Source organism: Solanum lycopersicum, chromosome 4 (assembly GCF_036512215.1).
Source record: "Solanum lycopersicum chromosome 4, SLM_r2.1".
NCBI lineage: Eukaryota > Viridiplantae > Streptophyta > Magnoliopsida > Solanales > Solanaceae > Solanum > Solanum lycopersicum.
In genome coordinates, this window is record NC_090803.1 from 60,104,494 (window position 1) to 60,124,709 (window position 20,216).

The following is a 20,216-nucleotide window of genomic DNA, read 5'->3' on the forward strand; positions in this document are numbered from 1 at the left end:
CTACCATAATTCGCACCTCAAATAAATATATTTGGTGCGTCCAAATTCATATATCTTTAACTAGATACACTTGATTAAGTGTATCTAAATATGAAATGCAACAGAAAGATATATAAATCAGGGAGGAAATTACGTGTATAACAAAGTTGGAAGATCTATTATATCACAACTCTTTAAAGAACTGAAATTCTTACAACCCTGGACAGCGATTTTCAAATTTAGATACATACCATTGTTTTGATACAAAACAAGATTCAAAGATAACATTATTTTTCAGATACATGTAGATAATTATCACAAAAACATTCAATCCATGTAAAAGTCAAAACTTAAAAAAGAAAAAGAAGAGAAATACAAGTAAATGATGAAGCTATCTGTGAATTATGTTTAAATATTGCATGTTTCACATAAATGTTTGAACTACCATTTCGCTCGGCTTGTGATCTGAATTTTGGATTGTATCCATTCTAGCACGTACATCTTAGCGTAGTTATCGCATTTTTACTGGATCTTTTCGAAGCTTAATTAGATCTATTCATGTCGGGAAATGGAGTATAAGAAGCAACAACCGTAAAATGAGACTACCACAGCCCGAATCTTAATACAACTAAATACCAAAAACCATAAAATAAAATGATGACAAGACAAGTGACAGATTGAGGGGACTAAAGTATTTACTTTTCCTTTAATCCCAAGGGCTCAATCATGAGTGCAGTCCCAAGTACCAGGGACTACAAACAACTCACTTTCTTTATACTTTTCTCCTTTTCCTCCAAATTATGGCACACAAAAATCACTAATATCCTTGTCCTCTTTAAAATTGTTAGCCCCAACTAACATGACACCTTCTTTATGATGAAAGAGCCCAACATAGGCACAGCGATGCATACGATGAGTTCATAGTGTATGTCAAGCACGGGAGAAAAGCATGAGATGATATCACTGTCATTCTTGCGAGCAAATGCTATAAACGAGCTATTGACCAAAAAAAAAAAATACTAAATATTAGTCACTCGTTCCCAAGCTAGCTTGTATCCAATCTAACAAGTGAGGCAGGCAGCATTTACACTATAACTACAACTAACTAAATAATTGTTCGGATTTCAACGAACTCCCTCCCCACTACATAAATATTAGATTCTGTCATAGATTTCCAGGTCACGATACTATATGATACTGCTCTTTACAAAGGAAGCACTATCACTCAAAAAATCACCATCTGCTAAATTATCCATCCTGATGTTATATCACTTAACCCCAGCATGGCTAGGCTCCTTTATTCTGTATCTATATCAGAAGGCATTAATTTTAAACTATGCCTGTGGCAAAACGATATATTACCACTGCATGGAGCACACTCTTCGCAGGACACGAGGCGGTTTTCGCTTCTCCACAACTGGAATTACCTTCTCTATTATCTGAAGGAAAAACAACATCAAGAAATGTTAAATGTACTACCATTACACTGCTAGTCTACCAAAGCAGAGGAGAATTTCACTTTGTAGGCCATGTTGCTAATGTATATTTTTTTATACAAGTATATTGCTAATGTTATTTTTCGAAGCACTAATAAGCTTAATGACAATGTCAAAAATTAGCTGCTTAAGCAAGCCATAGATTCTCATGCATACTCAAACAGGGAAGCAGTGTCACACAATATTAACTTAACTTTACCTTACAGTCACAACTGACAAATTACGCAATGGATCTATTAATAAGGAAAAACAACCACCATAATACAGGTAACAATTGCTATATAATTCCATGCAGTTGCTTTTACCCATCACAATACAATAAATAACTAGGGGTGAAATATAGGACCATAGCACAAAGTAGAACTGCTTTATGCATGAAAACTAGAAGAAAACCAAGATACGCTTCCACTATGGAACTATCGCTCTTTTTGATGTTCGTCACACATCTAGCATGACCATTTTTTGTTGTTTGTTATTAGCAAACATCGGAATTTAGACTTCTAATTACAAAAAATGAAAAGGAAAGAAATTATGGCTCGTTGCTATATGTATTTCCTCAAGCCGAATAGAAGATGCAATTCTGCGAATGACATGATTATAACTTCTTTTTACTACCGGGCCTTCAATACTAGGAGAAAGAAAGGCAGACCGTAACTATATTGCACACCTAAAAAGTGGAAAGAGTCTATCATCACAACTCAATGAACATGTTTTCCTAAAGAAATTGTTACTTCTCTCTTTTAGAAAAATACCTACATATTTTGTTAAGATGTAAACCAATTCAAACGGAGCTTGTGAATTTCAGAAATATGTAATATTATAGGATTCTTCGGAAAACAATTTATCTGAACATCATTAGGCCTTAAAGCGCATTTCCTGACACTTCAAATGATCTTTCAGAAAAGCAAATGACACCAATGTCAACAGATAATTTTTCAGTTAAAAGGTTGAATGAGCAAGCAGGAAGAGAAGGTGGATCACACACTTGGGTTCTTGGATAATCATAATCTTATAATGGCTAGTCAGTATATCAAAGTTATACCAGATCCAGTTGGATTGGAATGTATGAGCATTAAGGAGATCTTGATGTGAATGGATGTACAAGTTGAAACAGTACCATTATAATTGAGAAATCTGTCGATGACCTCTTTCTGTTTCCTATTCTCTTTTAGGCGTGTTTACCTGCTTGTTACTGAGAATTTTGAACTGGCATTCATTATTTATCATTCCTATATTCTAACTTCTTTTTTTCATTCTCTTATATGATTAGAGCTATATTATCACTTAAAAACATATTTGACGTCCTTTTACCGCATAGGATATTGTTGTACGGTAATGCAAGATGAATGACCAGGGGTGGACATAAGTTTTTTAAATATCGAAAAACCAAAACAGAACCGAACTAATTTGGTTCTATGATTCAGTTTCAGATCTATTTTTTTTCTAAACTTCGGTATTCGGTTCTCAGTTATATGGTACCACCAAACTTTTAATTGTCGAAGCATTAAATAGGATCTAATGGTATTCCACATACAAAGTAAACATAATAAATATAGCATCTTAATTGACAGGTCCAAGTTGGACCGTCCAACAAATTGTCTTGAGAAAAATTGATCATTTAATAAGAAAGTAATATATGATTTCAGATTAGTTCAAAAGTGATCTGCATAGCAAGAGTACATCTTCTTGCTGCTTGATCACCACATCATAAAGAGCACAATTTTATTTCTAGCAAATAACTACTAAAATTACGACTCCCCACTATTTGAGAGAAGGGATGAAATGTTGGTATTCATTAAGATAATTAACTTGATTGATTAGATGAATATAGAGATTTTAATAGTTCATACGACATTCAGGTATTGGAAGATGAAAGCAATTCCAAAACATCAAATAGATATTACACTAAAGGAAATGAGAACTAAGCCTTCTTGACCTCTCCATATAATGAAAAAAATAAGGGGAAGTCCACATCCGTTTATCAAAAGCTGATTCATTGTGCAATTTTTATATCCTTTGTATATGAGAAGATTAGAGAACACATGGGGTACAGTGAGTAGTTTGTTTAGTTTATAGTATGAGAAGATTATAAGAACCGACAATTTCAGCTCATATTTATAAAATCAGTCCATTAAACTAATTATAATGAGATGGATCATTTATATTTCAAATGGGTAAATATGGATTTCAATCTACTTTTAAATCATGAAAATAATATGGGTATCTATAAATTTACAGTATTTTGGCTTTAGGAGATTATAGTGGGTTTGAACCATTTTACCCAATCCACCATATTAATATGGGAGGATTGCAATCTAATCCATCTTGGCTCAAACTGGAATAATGTAACATTAAGAAAGACAAAGTAAAAAGAATAATTACAAAAAGAAATATCACCGGTGTCAAGTAGTAACTACAAAAAAAGAAACAAAGATTTTAAGAATTTTGGCTTTAGGAGATTAAAGTGGGTTAGCACTAAGAGCCATTTTACGCAATCCACTTTTAACCCATATTAATATGGGTGAATTGCTATCCAAACCATTTTATAGCTCAATCTGCCCAAATCTGATCTAATCCCGCTCATTTGCCACCACTATTTTGTAATATTAAAAAAAATTGTAGTACATATTAATAAAATGATGCATAAATTGATGAATTGGTAGGAGGGACCTAATCTTTAGCTACAGTTAATTTATTGCAGCTTTTGGATGAGTCGCACCTTTCAGTGTAACTTGCCAGAACCAGCTAGTTATGCATTAATAGCGCATTAATCAGGCCCATACTGAAGAACAAAATTGGAAACAAATGAACATTGGTTCAGTATACTGTATGCACTGATAAATAACTGAAGAATTGAACGCTTGACTACCTCATTATTTCAAGTATCAACCTAGCGGTTCTTCAACCATTCAGATATTTTTGCTGGCATAAATGTGAATTACGTGATATATAGCTAGAAACAAAGGGATCGTTCGGGTAAATCTTTGCAAAAACTCTCTAATTAAAGTGCTTGACATGAGGAAAAAATGAACCACTCAGACACAACATATAGGGAATAAAATAGCAAAAGAAGTTACCTGTTTATAATGTGCTCTGGTTCGCTCTTCCTGAAAATTACAAAGTACTTGTGTTACTCAAAGAATTAAATCAACAAAACAATTACATATAGAAATGCAGACGAACACATATTGGAATTATTTAGGTGCTTACAAAATGTTACAGCATTGCTTAACTTGATTATCAAATGCTACAGTAAACCTTTTCTAGCGAAGCTAAGTTCCCACCTCATCACCAAGCACATGCCCACCCCACCAAGAACCCCCTTTACTACTAATCAAAATGCCTAGTGAAGGACCATGAAGAAGCAACGGTTACTTAATGCATCAGTAAACAATTACCCTTTATAAGCAATGGCATTCGCAAGATTTTTCGTAAACAGTGTCACATTTTAAAATGAGAAGTAAATAAAATAATGTAACATCATATTAAAAAGGAACAAAATTATAAATAAAAGACAACTCATATATTACTACCAACTCTTCTTGATGAGTTTTCATTTTTTTAACAGTATTAAAAATTAAAATAACCTCATCAAAAATATTACTGAACACTTTTATATAGGGCATCAAATGATCCCAAAATAATTCATTGAATTCTACAAATCATATCATTGGCGAGCAAGATGAAACGAAAGAAGAAAAGAGAAAACATGCAGCACCTCAACTAATCAGGGAAGAAGCAACATCCTTCTCAATACGTCATATACGGTAAAGTCTACTGATGTGACACTGGAGTAATTGGTTCAACGTTTTGTTAACTACTAAGAGGTCGAAGGTTCGAACCTGGACGTGTATCACTTTGTAGATTAAAGAGCAAAAACTTTAAACACTAAACGAGAACACCGAGATTAAAACTCCTGAACCTATGTTGAAAACGCACTGACCAAATGAGTTGTGTGGCTCTTTGTGTCAAAAAGTGTCATTTTACTCAATTAATCCTCTATTTTTGTCTTGGCTTTTAATTATATATAGATATTTAGTAAAAAAAATTCCGACAAAGTGGTGTCACGTGAAACTACTTGATGCCTTGACCTAAGGTAAACCCACCCATGTTTACAAGGAAATCACCAATTACTTCTATCTAGTCAAAAAATGATTTTAGAGAGAAAAAAATCCAAACAAAGCAACTTTGATTTTCATGGGACAGCTTACAATATGAAAACAAACAGTACAAAATTATATGCTTTCAGCTACTATCCAACTAACAACAGAATAGGATTTACTATTTGATACTCATGCCATTTTATGGAAGGCTAGCTATCCCAAAAATAGTAAGTAAATAGTTTTTAGACAGTCAAAGAAGAATAAAAAATAATCATCGAACTTCCACTTCAAGATATTTCCAAGGTATTTTTACAGTCATACTAATATTCCACTTGCATATACGGGTCCTTTCCTGTGTCTTTGGAGTCGCTCATAATCAAGTAAGGGATTTTTAATGGGATGCAAAAGGAAAAATAAAGCTCGTAGAAAATTACTTATGATTTATAGTGCAATGTTCCATTTGCAAGATAAAAGTTTGCATCACTAAGGTAATCTCTGAATATCTCACAGCTTGTTTTAAAATGGTTGTTACATGTTTCTTAGTTTAAATACAATGTTTGTTTTGTTTGTTACTTGAGTTAAATTTTATCGTATCATTAAATCCATCAATTAGGTAACCATGAAAAGTCTTCTTTTGTGAAACGTCAGATTTGATGTGAGCATGTCACTACTGTTTTTTCTCTCATTTTGTCTTTACTTATTATTTGATAAAACCTATTTTATCCTTTAACCATACCTTACTATAGTAGCTCTACTGTATCCCCTGCTTTTCTAGTAGGTTAATGTTGATGTGTGACATTATGTAATGATGGAAAACAATACAAAATCTATCCAAATGTTGTATTCATTAAAACAATATAGTAAAATACAATATGATACATGATGAAACAATACTTAACAACCATCCAAACAAGTATAGTCTAATACAAGGTTTAATTTATGGTAAACCTTACACAGCATATATTGGTTTCCAGCATCAAAAATTGTATATTAATATTGCCATAACTTACATATGTGAATAGAAAGTGGAATAACAGTGTGTAGTGCACCTGCAGCACTACTGGAGAACCCCACTCTCAATTTTCCTTTTTACTTACGATGTGTTTATAATAAAGTGCTCATCTTTATTTACCAAAAGTCACGAAGATTAATTTTCATCAAGTTCACATAAGGAAGACTTTCCCCTCCTCAATCATTCTCCTTGTTCACATATTTCTTTGTTAGTGCACTTTTATTAGTTCTAAAACAAAGTTCTTCAGCGAGCCTATCGAAACAACACATACAAATTTGAAAAATTATAGAAAAAATCGAAACTTGCAGCTGCAAAATTAGATTATTGGTGTGTTGTCTTTAAAATGGTAAGAGATGTGGCAGTAGACAAAAGACAATCTCTTATTCGCTATGCTAAGAAGCTGATATATGATATACTTAACCAATTGAATTAGCATTGAACCTTCATTCTCTGAATCAATTCAAAGTCTCAGTACAAGCAATGCAAACAGCTATTTTGTCATATACCTTTTATTCAAATAATTCAATTGTCAATCTTAATTTAAAACACAGGTCTAACTGCCGGAAAGTATTAAAATACATTACCTTCTCTTTCAACAGCTGTTCATTCTCCTCCTCTAATCTAACTGCTATTGACTCAAGTTCCACTTGATAAGCCTATGCCCATAAACAAAAATCTAAATTCAGTTCACACAATCAAAAAGCTAAAATAGATTGAAAGGCTAATAGTGATCACTACTATCAGCAAAGAATACTTTTTACCTGTTTCCGTTCTCTAGACCGGGCAGCTGATTCTCTGTTTTTAATCATCCTACGTTGCCTCTGCAGAGCCGCCTTATCTAAAGGTTCCAAAATGGCTTTCCTCTTCCCTCTTCCACCTCCAATCACATCTATTCCATTTCCATATCCTTGCACGCTCTGCTGCGGCATGGCCATGTATGGGGAATCGAATGCAAAAATTCCACCACTCAACCTCTCAGTTCCTAGTTCAACCTTCACCTCACCTTGCACTGGCCCCTCCCCAGCCAGTGCCTCCTCCTCAACTGCTCCAGCTTTCACCAAAAAATCCTCCAACGTCATGATTTCATCCACTGCCTCCTCCTTACATCCCGCAACTGCGGCCCTTCTCTGCTCCCTCTTCCCCTCCACAATTTCCCTCCACACATCATCCACCGTCCTCCTAACCAAAGGTATCCCACTAACCGTCGCTGTCTCGGAATCACTGATCGGCGTTATCGCTCCAGCAGCATCAAGTAACGTAATATTCGCATTCAACAAAGTATTAGCCTCCGTCCCCTGACCTTCCCCATACACATTCCGTAAAAATCCATCAACCGTCATGGAAGTCGCCTCCAAATTACTACTATTATTACTCCCGTTATTAGAATACTGCTGATTCAGCAAATCATTCGGCATCGTAGAGGATGAAGACGACGAAGCCGCCGACGATTTCCTTCGATCGGAATTCCGCGAGGCCGATGAAGCCATCAGCTTAGTTGACGCCATTTTCCGGCGGGGCAAAATCGTAAAACTCTTCTTCTTAGATCAAATCCTCAAGTGTGTATATACATAGAGGTTTGTGTAAGTGATGATTGTGTTGTGTAATGTGCGATGGGGAGAAGAGAAATGCCTAGGGTTTCGAATAATTTGGGGGTTTTGGGGATTTGAGGGAGAAAAGTGGGATTTTCAAAAATGGAGTTCCAGAATTGGCAAAGAGAGATACTAGAGAAGAAGAGGGTTCTGTTGTCCCTTTTTTTTTGCCTAAATTAGAAAAACGAGGCAACAGTTTTTTTTCATTCTCAAACGTCGTTTTGAATGTACATTCATGTCGTCTTGTTAAATCAAATTCTCAAAATAAAATTCACATTAACTATTTAAATGAAATATTTTTTTTATTTTCTAAAACTATATATCAAAAAATTTTATTTTAAAATTTTAGTATTTAAATAAATTGAGTGATTTTCACATATGATTTTGGAGTTTGAAGTTGATGAAAGTTGAGTACATGACTTGAAAATGATAACTCTCATTCTTTTCTTATTATTGGTGAATGTTTTCACGTGATCTTAATTCTAACACTTATATTTAGGAGTGTATCTACAAAATTATCATGGCCTCATGGGGCTCATACGAACCATCTCGATAAAAAACTTTAATGATATATATTGAATAGATTTTCTATATTTTTGTATGGTTATTAATTTTTAATTAAAGAAAAAAGATAACCTAATGGTACTAAATGGTCCAATATGGACCACGAATAAAAAAAGTATTAAATATTTTCATAAGTTTGACACGTTATGTCATATACTTTTTCGTTGAAGGTTAGATTTTGAAAGATGAAAAAGAAGTGCAAGAAATGCATATACTAATGTATTTTTAATAAAAAATCAAAACAACAATAAGGTTATTTTAAAAGAACATGATTAGAAATAAGGAGAAGAATCTCCATAATCAATTGTAGCGGTCTTAATTTTTGATAATTTATTAGATAAAACCTCATTAAATTAATATAGGTTTGGCAATGAAATATTATAATGTTGTAAAGCTATTATTTAAGACACAAATTAATATTTATTAATTTAAAGAGTGTTTTGATATCGTAAAATTCAGAAAAGTTGAATGCATTCACTTATGAAAATATCGTTTATGAACTTGAGATCATGATCCATGATTAATTATCTTAGTTACCACAACAAAACGAACGTTAATAGCATATTGGATGGGTGAAATGATACATGTTAATAGGTCCAAATCTTAGAAGAAATTGTGAATATCATTGAAAAAAAATAATAGTGATGATATAGTTGAAGTTGATACAATGTCTTAGGAATCAATTACGCGTAAGGAAGTACTTATCGCATCTAAAAATATGTCACAATTTTATAGTGCAGTTTAAAAGAGGAAAAATTGTATATAGTGACAAATTATTAATTCAAATCAAATGTTATAATCACACTTTGATTTAATTGTGTCCTGTAGCAAACTGTTTGTCAATCGGCTCTCTCCCTCAAACTTTCGCTCGCAACTCTTTATCTTTCGTTCGTCCCCCATTATCGCTCGCCTCCCTCACTTTATACAATCATAAATGTATAAATTGTGTTTCTGTTTGTATAAAGCGAGAAAAAATCGTATAAACACATGTAAATACATATATCTTCGTCCGATACACTTATAATCACACAATACAAATATTCCACTGCCAGTTCTCTTTTTTCTTTCTATTCTTCTCGCTTTATACAAACACAGATTATATAAAATATAAAGTATAATTTTTGTTTATATAAAACGAAGAGAGAAAGAGTGATATTTGATATACAAACGTTTTATTTTAATTCAATTGTATACAAATTCAAATTTTATACATATATATAAATACATAAAATTGAATTGACAGTCTATCAACGATTTATACAAACGATAGGCTGCCAAAAATTTCGTAGCTAAGCAAACATGCAATGGTTAAGATATTTTGCATCTTTATTATTGATGAACTGGTTGAACTAATCAGTCGTTACTCTGAATTCCATTTGTTATCGTTATTTTCAAGTTATTACAAAGTCATGTTGTTTTCTTTCTAAGTTTTTATATTCGGTCACGCTCAAGCTAGCAAATTGATATTATTATTATTATTAGGGAAAATGCACAAGTACCCCCTCAACCTATGCCCGAAATTCCAGAGACACTTATGCTATACTAAGGTCCTATTACCCCCTGAACTTATTTTATATGTAATTTTCTACCCTTTTTAGCCTACGTGCCACTAATTTGAAAAAAAAGTCAACCATTGTTGAGCCCACAAGATAGTGTCACGTAGGCTAAAAAGGGGTAAAAAATTATTAATAAATAAGTTCAGGGGTAATAGGACCTTAGTATAGTATAAGTGTATGTCTGAAATTTCGAGCATAGGTTGAGGGGGTACTTGGGCATTATCTCTTATTATTATTATTATTATTTTTATGGTCCCGAAAGAAAAACAGTAGGATTCCACTAATTAATATTATAATAAATATATATACAGGCCATACAGTAGTAGAATTATCTTTTTGATAGTAATTGGAATCCAACTTTGTTTTGACCGCATTTCTTTTTATCCTTAGAGGTCAAAACCATTTCCACCCACTTTATATATAGCTTTTCTTCAAGTGCTTCTTTTCCAAGTTGTTTGTTACGATGCTATGAGGTTCAATCAAATTTAATATTTTAATATTATATTTCATTTTTATTTTAAAGTTCAAATCGTGATTTTGTAGCATAATATCTCACTTTCGTGCAAGTTTAATAACCCTAGCTATCACAAGCTCCTAACAAAATTGAAATTGTGAGAACTTATTTATTAAGAACATATACTCTTCATACTTCATAGAGTAGATATTAAAGAAAGAACACCAACTAGTCAAATAGAAACAACTATTCCTCATCATGAACAAGGTAGGGTTTCCATAAAATATGTACACTTGCATATAGTGAAGTGGCTTCCATATTATGTCCCATTCCCTATAGGTATAGCTACAAAGTAAATATTATATAAGTATCTTGTAGCTAGTAGTCCACATGAAGAAGAGCAATGCATCTAGTCATGAAAACACAACAATAACTTCATTAATCAACTAATGCATCACATGGCTGGAGTCCAAATTAAATAATTTAGTGAAACATTTTGTTTTTCAGAGTCAAACAGTACCGTCTAGAATTGATCGAAAATTTGCACATAAAATTTTTAATTTTTTTAAAAATAAAATTTATATATTTATAAACTACGTAAAAAAAGTATTATAAGTCACAATAATTTATCACAACTCAAAATATTTAAAAAATTTACCGTCAAAAATAAATTTATTTAAATCTTGAAATCTGAAATGTGTTACGAGAGAGTACTGTATATTCTAGCTAGCCCTACACAATTGACGATATAATTGTACTAATTCTTACTCTATCCCCATTCTCCACAAGTCTTCAAACTTTTTTATTTCTTTGTTAAGAGTCGGTTAATGTTATGTGACTTAAGCTCAGTCCATTGCATGTATACATGACTAGTGACAACATAACACCAATTATATGTATCCTCATAAGAACTTGGCATGTACTGTCTCATTTGGTAGCTTTACTCTTTGCAACTCCCAATTGCATCTAGTGTTTGTACCTGCAAAGTTGATAAATATACTCCCATAAGTTCATGAACTATATGGAGTAGTACTATTTTTGCTCTAGAACTCACATCATCAGTCAAAGTATATACTAATAAGTGATGTTTTTACCTTCTTATTTTAATTCTAAATGAATGGTATTTCACATCAAGAAAATACTATTTATATTGTTCTTTTCCAAATTTATTCATATTATATATACAATTGTAATGTTCGAACAAATTTACGCTCACTTTAATTAATTTTATAAGAAACATTTTACCTTTTATCAACAATAAATTACTTTGTCCATCAAAATTAAAGAGAAATCACCTAGTGTTACTGGAATTTAAACCTAACTCCTCGCGTTCTCACCCACTAATCATTATGGCTCAAATCGACCCTTTGGTGCATCACCCTTTTTAAATGAGTGGATTTTTATGTAATCAAGAAATTATCTATACGACTCCCTCATTACATATTTTCTTGGCCCTTGTTGATCCAATACACCCCTTTAGAAAATTCAAATTAGATAAATATTTTACTAAACTAATTTTATTAACGATACTTTAGAACACTAAACTTAAATACTAAACTAACTTTATTAAAAAAAAAAAAATCTTTCGAAAAATGATGAGTTTTTCTTTGGTTTCTTTGTTGGTGTCCATAGCTCATACTGAAGTATAGACTAAATTAAATCTAATGCACTGTAGGACCTATTCAGAAGTGAAGCTTTCAATAATATTTTCTTCATATTAAGATTTGAATTTAAAACCTCTAGTTATGAGTGGAACAATTTTACCATTACATCACAATCATATTTGTGAAAAATAAAAGAGATTTATTGAAAGGATACGATGAACTAAATTAAAAGAGTCAAAATGCAATAATTATGCTTTTTATGAAATAAATGGCACTACTTACCACTTGCAGTCTATATAGTAGGGGGTATTAATTGTCTACCAGTATTTGCTGTTAACAACCACTGAGTTTTTGGGTTTGCCTACGTCTTCAAGGTCCACCTCTCTACTCCTTCCTATTTTGGCTTTTAACATCATAAAAGGTAACCACTATTTTAGACCAAATATGCCATATTTAGAAACTTTATTTCTTCACTTTTTTTTTTTGGCTATTCTAGAAAAAGATAAACTAAATGCAACAATAATAAATACTTCTTCCATTCGGAATTGTTTGTCATATTACGTTTATTAAAGTCATTTTTGACTAATTTTCAAATGTAAATTGAATCACATTAATTCGATATTTTAAACAAAAAGATAGATATTTTAAAATTATATGAAAAATTACAATATTTTGCATATTGATGATGAAAAAATACATCTTAAAATGTTAATCAAAGTTTTTATAGTTTGACTCTAAAAATAGAAATTATGACAAACAATATCGAACAAAGGAAATAAATAATTAATCACAATTGTCGTTTATTAAAAAATAATAAATAAAAATATACCATAATGTTCTTCTAGGTAATCCTCACGTAGCCGCTTTGACGATGGACTAATGTTGTTCCTCTTCTCGACGCTATGCTATTTTCATTTAACGATTAATATTTACGAAACTTAAAAGTATATAATAAATTAGAATTAAAAATAAATATTATGTTTCAAATTATAAATACCTTATGATCGCAATAAGATGATGAATCATTTGAAATATTCGCTTCATCTTTAAAAGTTCAAATAAAAGTTAATGGTGATTTTTGAGATCATACAAAATAAAAAATTCATCACCAAGTGATGGAAAATTAAGATGTTGTTTAATATTATGATTATGTACCTGTGTCTTCCATTAGTGTATTTAATCTCACCCATTCATCAACAATATCTTTCCATCTCCTATAAAATTACCCAAAAAATGATTCTATATTTAACTTAAATGAATATATATAAATAAAGTAACTAATTATACAGAAGAAAATAAAATTATTAGTGTTAAGAAGAAGGTTAAGGAAAACCTGATGAGTAGTTTAACAAGTCTTCTTACATCATTTGATGAATGCTTTCGCAGCTTGTTTACATGCCTTCCAATATTTGTTTTCTTCAAAAGCAATAAAAATATAAAATCATAACAGAAAATAAATTTAAAAGGATAATGCTAAATTGTCCTAAATTTTCTAAAAAGTTAATATCCTTTTATTTTAAAATAAATTAATTTAATTTATTTTTTCATTTTTAATTAAAAAGTATTAAAGTTAACAAACATAATTTTAAATATCATTCTGGCCAAATAATTATTCTATAATAAAATCATGATTGTTAATTAAATTACCTCAAGAACCTTGAAATTAATGTCCATTTCAGCAAGACTTTGAAGCTGATCAACCAAGCATTTCTCAGACTGAAATTTCCAAAAGAATTTTTAATCTTAGCAAAAAGTAAATAAAATTCGTGAAATTAGATATTAGGCCTAATTCATTCTTAAAAATTAGTCATGATTTTATTATATTCAACAAAATGGTTCAACAAAACCCAAAGTAGTATAAAGAAACCTGATTTGGGATTTCAAAATGGTTCTTGATTCTGAGGATTTTGCTGATCTCTAAATCTTCTTCATTACTATTTTCCTCTGTTTTTAACTTGTCATCATCGATATTTCTCTCAATTCTTTTCATGATTTCATAATTTCCATCAGAATTAGAATTGTTAGAAAGCAGAGGAACATAGAGTTTCTCAACAATGGCGTCTCTTCGACTGCGAAGCTCGTTTCCATGATCAAGAATGGCTACAGAAATTGCTGTGTCAATTAAACCCCACAAGTCCACACTTGAATTCTTTAAGATTAGACGTAATTCATCCAATTCCATGTTGTTGTTGTTTCTTAAATTATAAGAAAAAAAGATGTGTTCACTAAGAAACAGAGCATAAGGAAAAGAGAGAAGGAGGAGTTAGGGACAGAGTGAAATGGGGACATATTAATGTGAATAAGTTTAAAAGGCTTTTTGTAGCTTTGGAACACATTCTATGTTTTTGTTATGTCATGAATCAACTACTACAGTGTTTTCTTTGCTTAGTTTCTACTACTATACTAAGAGGTCTACACTATAATAAATAATAAATAGTGTCTTCGTTTCAAAAGGGATAGTTTAGTTTAACTTGGTACGAAGTTTAAGAAAAGAAATAAGATTTTTTAATCTTGTGATTCTAAATTAAAATTATGTCAAATATATCAAAATGTCCTTTAATCTTGTGGTCTTAAATATGTCATGTGAAAAGTTAAAGTTAAAGTATTACCAAAAAAGAAAAGAGGTCATTCTTTTTTAAACGAAAAGAATAATTATTTGTATTATGTGTCTGTATCTGTATCAAATCGATAAATGCATTATTCGTGTTTCATATATATATTTCTATATCTATATCAAATCAATAAATCATGATCCGTTTATATATATATATATATAATTTTTAAAAACTTATTTATAATTAATTAACTTGCATTTTCACGAACGCTTAATTATGATAAATTGAACATAATTTGATGTGAATGTTCGATGGGACTTAGTAATTCTATAAATATAAGGTAATATTTACTTATTCTAATATGCAATGTCTTATTTTCAATATTAAAAACTTCTCCTTTTTATCAAAAGTTAGTTATAAAATGTTTGTATAACTTCAATCTATACTTATATTAGTACACTACTATTAAAAAATAGCTATAAACAAATTATGTAGCTAAATTGGAATGTTCATTGTTAATTCTATAGAGAGATGGATCAATGATATATTATAATGAATTAATGACAAAGTTCATTGCAAATTTTAATTTTTGTAATGCACCGATAACTTTATTCTTCTGAATAATCACTACAAGTTAATCATCTCATTTCAGTTGTTTCAGCAATATTCTTTAGTATCTTTTCGCAGTGAATTTTTTAGTGACTTGTCTACAGTAGCGGAATAGTTTTTTTCTTTTATAATAGGCAAAATGGTCTAGTGAATTTTTATACTTGTATTTGTTTGTATTATAGACCCTGTACTTATCGTTTTGTCATCTATACCCCTAAATTCATCTAAACACAATTTTTTATGTGATATAATGCGTGTTGCACAAACATAAACACGTTAATAAAAAAATTAAAAAATAATTCACATATAAATATTAATATGAAAAGAACATTAAAATTTAAAAGATAAATAAATGAAAAGAATAAAAGGAGGGGGGGGGGGGAAGAGGAGTCATCTTCTTCAAATCCATCCCTACCCCCCCCCCTCCACCCAGATTGATGCCTCCACCCCTACCGAATTATACCTATTCCTCTGATTTCCTTCTTTTTTTGGATTCATCCACCATTTTCCTTGTTCTTCTTCTCAACACTCCACATATTGTCCCACCCCTAAATATATTTTCAAGAGTTTATTTTTTTTGCTACAAATCAATTTTGCTCATAGCTTTTTTCATTTTGTCATATTCATTTTTTCAAAATCTCGATTCTAAGTGTACTTTTTTGTGATTGCGGGTATAAGATATTGAAAAATGAAAATTTTCATTAATAAGCTTGATGAATCATCAAGAATAACAAATGGATTTTTGTGAATTTATGACTATATTGAGCCGTCATGGTGAAGACCAACAAAATCAAACCAGCAAAGATACAATACAATCAACACAAAAAAGAGATGAGTAAATTGAAGGAAAAAAATAAAAGAGAAGAAATTTGAAGAAATTATTTTTTTAAAAAAAAAAAGACAAGAGAGAAGTTCAAATTTGTCCAACAATGATGTTGAGTAAAAATAAAAAAGAAAAGATGTCTTTAAAGATAAAAATCTGACTATTTAAGGTGCCTCATGCTCTAGTTTTATGTGTATCACGCTCCATATGAAGTCTTTCCACATAGGATGTCACATCAAAAATTGTATTTAAAATATATGTGTTTGGATGAGTTCAAGGGTCTACGTGACAAAAGGGTAAGTAAGAAGGTTCAAAATACAAACAGATACAAATACAAGGATCTCCATGATCATTTTGCCTTTATACACTATAATAAATGTAATATATTGCTACGAAATTATTAACTATGACATAAAATTTATCACTAATTGTTTACTTTTCGTTACGAATTTTGCATTTCACGTTTAAATACATAAGGAACACGTTTTTAGTGACGAAACACAAAAATGTGTAGCTAAATTTTGTCAACTAAAATTTCCCATCAATAGATAAGTTGGCTTTCCCATCAATAGATAAGTTGGCGCCATTTATTGAGTACTATTAGCTACAAATCCAAATTTATTAGTGACACATTATTTTGTCACTAATTGAAGTACCTAATTCTAATTTGTGACAAATCATTTTCTTTCGTAAATTAATTAAATTTTGAACACAAAGTGTTTTCGTCACAAAAAATTGTTATAAAATAACGACAAATCACAAATTGTAGTTAATCATTGTAAACTTTAACCACAAAATATATATTGCATAATTATAATCTTATTTTTTGTCACTAATAACTTGAATAGTTAGTGACAGTTATATCATTGTCTCTATTTAACCTACAATTTAGTCACAATATATTTTTGTTAAAACAAAAGTAAAATTTTCAATCGACTACAACTTTAATTTCGTAGTTGAAAATTGTAATTATGGACTACGAAAAATATAGGCAAAGCTGCATATCTAAACAAAAATAGCTAGTATATCTACTCAACTAAGTTATAGTTTTAAAAGGGAAACCTACCTTATTAATTAGATATAATTTTAATATTCATAATTAAAAAAAAAAAAAGAAGATGAAATATAATTTTAATATTCAATAGAGATTCATTGAGTGAAAGTAATTGTAGCTTTTAGACTATATTTTATACGAATTGTTAGAGGGAAAAGAAAAAAAACAAAACTTTATTTTCATTTAATTTTTCCCTCCTCACCAATTTTCCATTTTTCACCCAGTAAAGTAAACCACGTACAAGAAACTGCCCACTCACTATTTTTTTGAAACAAAATAATTAAAATCTACCCACTCTCTTTGGTTAGCATAATGAACAATTATTTTACAAAGTTCTTATTCAACTCCTCACAAATATTATCTTAATGGAAGAATTCTTGATATTATTTTAATAAGTAGATAAGTCTTTATAGATTCTTATAGTATAATAGTTAATGATTTTATATTAAATTAACTATTTCTTAAACTCTATTATTTGTTTCACTAATTAATGTTATGTTTAGAATTATGTTTTGTTTTAATCATGATATTAAAAAATACTAAAATCATAGGGGTTTTTTTACACAGGTACATAAAAGTGCAAAAATTATGCAAAAGACCACGAATAGACGAGGAAACTATATATTTTTATAATCTATAAATTTATCATTATTCTCGTACCTTATTAGACTTTTTTTTATTTGAGGGATTTCACATAAATTTGTACTCGAATGTCACCCTGAATAATTAGAAATGTAATTAGTAGACAGTTTGGTATGTATTTGTGATATATATATATATATGTATATATATATAAAAGCTATGTACTTTTAAAATTTGAAGTATACATGTAATTAATGGCAAACAATTTGAAGTACAGATTTAAATAATACTATTATAACACACTAATTACATACAATTTTTCATAAATGAATAAGTTATCCTTCAATATTTATCTATATTTATGTCACGAAAACTGTCTTCTTTATCCACAAAAAGTAAATCATATTACTAAAATTTTAGCTGTCACAAATTAATTTTATTTAGTGATAAAAATAGTCTCAAAAATCAAAATTGCCTTCATATTGATAGCATAATTATATTTTTCGCAAAAAATTAACTTGAATCATCCAATAAAGACAGCATATAGAGACAAATTATTCGCCACTAATACCATGTATATTGTGTTAGAACTAATTTTCAACTACGAAATTATTATCTTTTAGTGCATGATAAAACTCTTTTAACTACAAATTATGTATAGATTTAAAGACAATCTATATCGTCATTAATTAACTTTGTAATTGGTGACAAATTAAATTTGTCAGTATTAAACGTATTTTTAGTGACGATATGATTTTTTAGCTATAAAATACTTACATTTTTAAATACAAACAAGTTTGTCATAAATGTGTTGTATTTGGAGATGAATTTTATTCTTGTAGTTAATAGAATCTTTTTAGTGACGAAACACTGAATTGTCTTTATAACTTTTACTGACCCACTTTTGGTGACGATAGGCTTACGAAATATTTTTGGTCATAAAAGTTTCTTCAAAACGAAATATAATCTTTTAGTGACAAAAAATATTTATAGGATTGTTCATACTCTAAAATTTGCAATACAACTTTTGTAAAATTATGTATTGAAACGAAATGGTCAATTGGTGAAGAGAAGAATTGGATTGGATTATTGGGTATCGAATGGGTCAATTGGTGATTTTATGGGCTCAGCCAAAATTGGGTTCAACTCGTGGCTCAAAATTAGCTCAACTTTTGGGTGTAAATTGGCATAAATACCCGCAAAAATCAAATTAATAAAGGTAAATTACACAAGGGAAATTTACATAAATATACTACTAATAATTTTTTTTATCATTTATAGCAAATAATATTTTTTTCTATTTAATCATTTTTATTTATTTATAATACAAGTTTAATATATATTACAAAGAACAATTTATCATTTACATATAATACAAGTTTTAATGATAGTTAATGCATTTATCACACATTTTAATACACTTAATACAATGTGTCTAATTTTTACCAAACAAACATAATATATTTTAAAAAACAATTATAATTCATATAAATTACATACATAATTCAATTTTAATACATATTGCAGATTTAACATATTATTGCTATAAATAATAATAAATAAAAAGTATAGCTAAAATCTGTAATTATTTATTAAAATGTACCAATTTATGTAATTTTTCCATTACATAAATCCCATACTTTTAATATGAAATTATAATCTATCCTTAATAAGTTTTTAATACATTAATTCCTCAAAAATTAAAAAATTCGGATACAATAATTGAAGCTCAAATACATTAATATGTAGCTCAAATACATTAATATGTAGCTCAGATACATTAAAAACTAGCTCGGATACATTAAACATTGACTCAGATACATTAAATATTGGCTCGGATACATTAATATATAACTCTAATACATTTAAAGAAATAACTAATTTTGAAGATTTTTAAAAATAAGTGGGGATAATGAAAATAAGTGAAACAAAAGGAGTGTATTTCTGTAATTTCCCCAATTAATTATACTTGACCATTCTTTACCTTTATGTCCATTGAATAGAAAATTTACACAAATTTCATAGTATTAAGAGTTAATTAAATTTTATCTTAATTTTTTCTAAATTACAAAAAAAATCTTAAATTTGATGAAATCTAGATACATTACATTCCAAAATGGTCCCTATACATCGCGTTTCGATTTTGGATACATTCCAAAATGATCCTGATATATCACGTCTCAATTTTAGATACATCACTCAACGTCCCTATACATCATGTAAAGTAATATATCTA

The 20,216-nt window shown here is 29.7% G+C and overlaps 2 protein-coding genes across 6 annotated transcripts; both read right to left on the minus strand.

The window, feature by feature from the left end:
- Positions 1 to 978: 978 nt before the first annotated feature.
- On the minus strand, positions 979 to 8,503 carry LOC101244482 (G-box-binding factor 4). Of its 2 annotated transcripts, XM_010321787.4 has the most exons (5): positions 7,352 to 8,432; positions 7,175 to 7,246; positions 4,553 to 4,582; positions 4,195 to 4,257; positions 979 to 1,418 (listed from the first exon to the last, which is right to left on the minus strand). In XM_010321787.4, the coding sequence occupies exons 1-4, from the start codon at positions 8,093 to 8,095 to the stop codon at positions 4,243 to 4,245; spliced, it is 861 nt and encodes a 286-aa protein (XP_010320089.1). In that variant the 5' UTR covers positions 8,096 to 8,432; the 3' UTR covers positions 979 to 1,418; positions 4,195 to 4,242. The 2 variants fall into 2 exon arrangements, with proteins under 2 accessions (XP_010320089.1, XP_004237796.1); XM_004237748.5 differs by lacking the exon at positions 4,195 to 4,257 and having other exon boundaries at positions 7,352 to 8,503.
- Positions 8,504 to 11,406: 2,903 nt separating this feature from the next.
- Positions 11,407 to 14,722, minus strand: LOC101244768 (probable mediator of RNA polymerase II transcription subunit 26c). Of its 4 annotated transcripts, none has more exons than XR_003246592.2 (8): positions 14,225 to 14,722; positions 14,005 to 14,073; positions 13,691 to 13,773; positions 13,513 to 13,571; positions 13,355 to 13,401; positions 13,187 to 13,257; positions 12,640 to 12,760; positions 11,407 to 11,732 (listed from the first exon to the last, which is right to left on the minus strand). XR_003246592.2 is itself a non-coding variant. In XM_004237749.5 (8 exons), the coding sequence occupies exons 1-7, from the start codon at positions 14,537 to 14,539 to the stop codon at positions 12,675 to 12,677; spliced, it is 735 nt and encodes a 244-aa protein (XP_004237797.1). In that variant the 5' UTR covers positions 14,540 to 14,722; the 3' UTR covers positions 11,407 to 11,732; positions 12,640 to 12,674. The 4 variants fall into 4 exon arrangements, 3 of the variants coding, with proteins under 3 accessions (XP_004237797.1, XP_010320090.1, XP_010320092.1); XM_004237749.5 differs by having other exon boundaries at positions 13,187 to 13,262; XM_010321788.4 differs by lacking the exon at positions 12,640 to 12,760 and having other exon boundaries at positions 13,187 to 13,262.
- Between the last annotated feature and the right edge of the window lie 5,494 nt (positions 14,723 to 20,216).

Bases quoted from the DNA above. Each gene is read 5' to 3' on its own strand.
- LOC101244482 (XM_004237748.5), bottom strand. From the start codon at position 8,095: ATGGCGTCAACTAAGCTGATGGCTTCATCGGCCTCGCGGAATTCCGAT. The intron at 7,247-7,351 runs GTAAAAAGTATT...TTATGGGCATAG, and splicing joins GGTCTAGAGAACGGAAACAG to GCTTATCAAGTGGAACTTGA. The intron at 4,583-7,174 runs GTAATGTATTTT...TGTAATTTTCAG, and splicing joins AACAGCTGTTGAAAGAGAAG to GAAGAGCGAACCAGAGCACA.
- LOC101244768 (XM_004237749.5), bottom strand. From the start codon at position 14,539: ATGGAATTGGATGAATTACGTCTAATCTTAAAGAATTCAAGTGTGGAC. The intron at 14,074-14,224 runs GTTTCTTTATAC...TGGAAATTTCAG, and splicing joins ATTTTGAAATCCCAAATCAG to TCTGAGAAATGCTTGGTTGA. The intron at 12,761-13,186 runs GTATATTTTTAT...TGATGTTAAAAG, and splicing joins TTACCTAGAAGAACATTATG to CCAAAATAGGAAGGAGTAGA.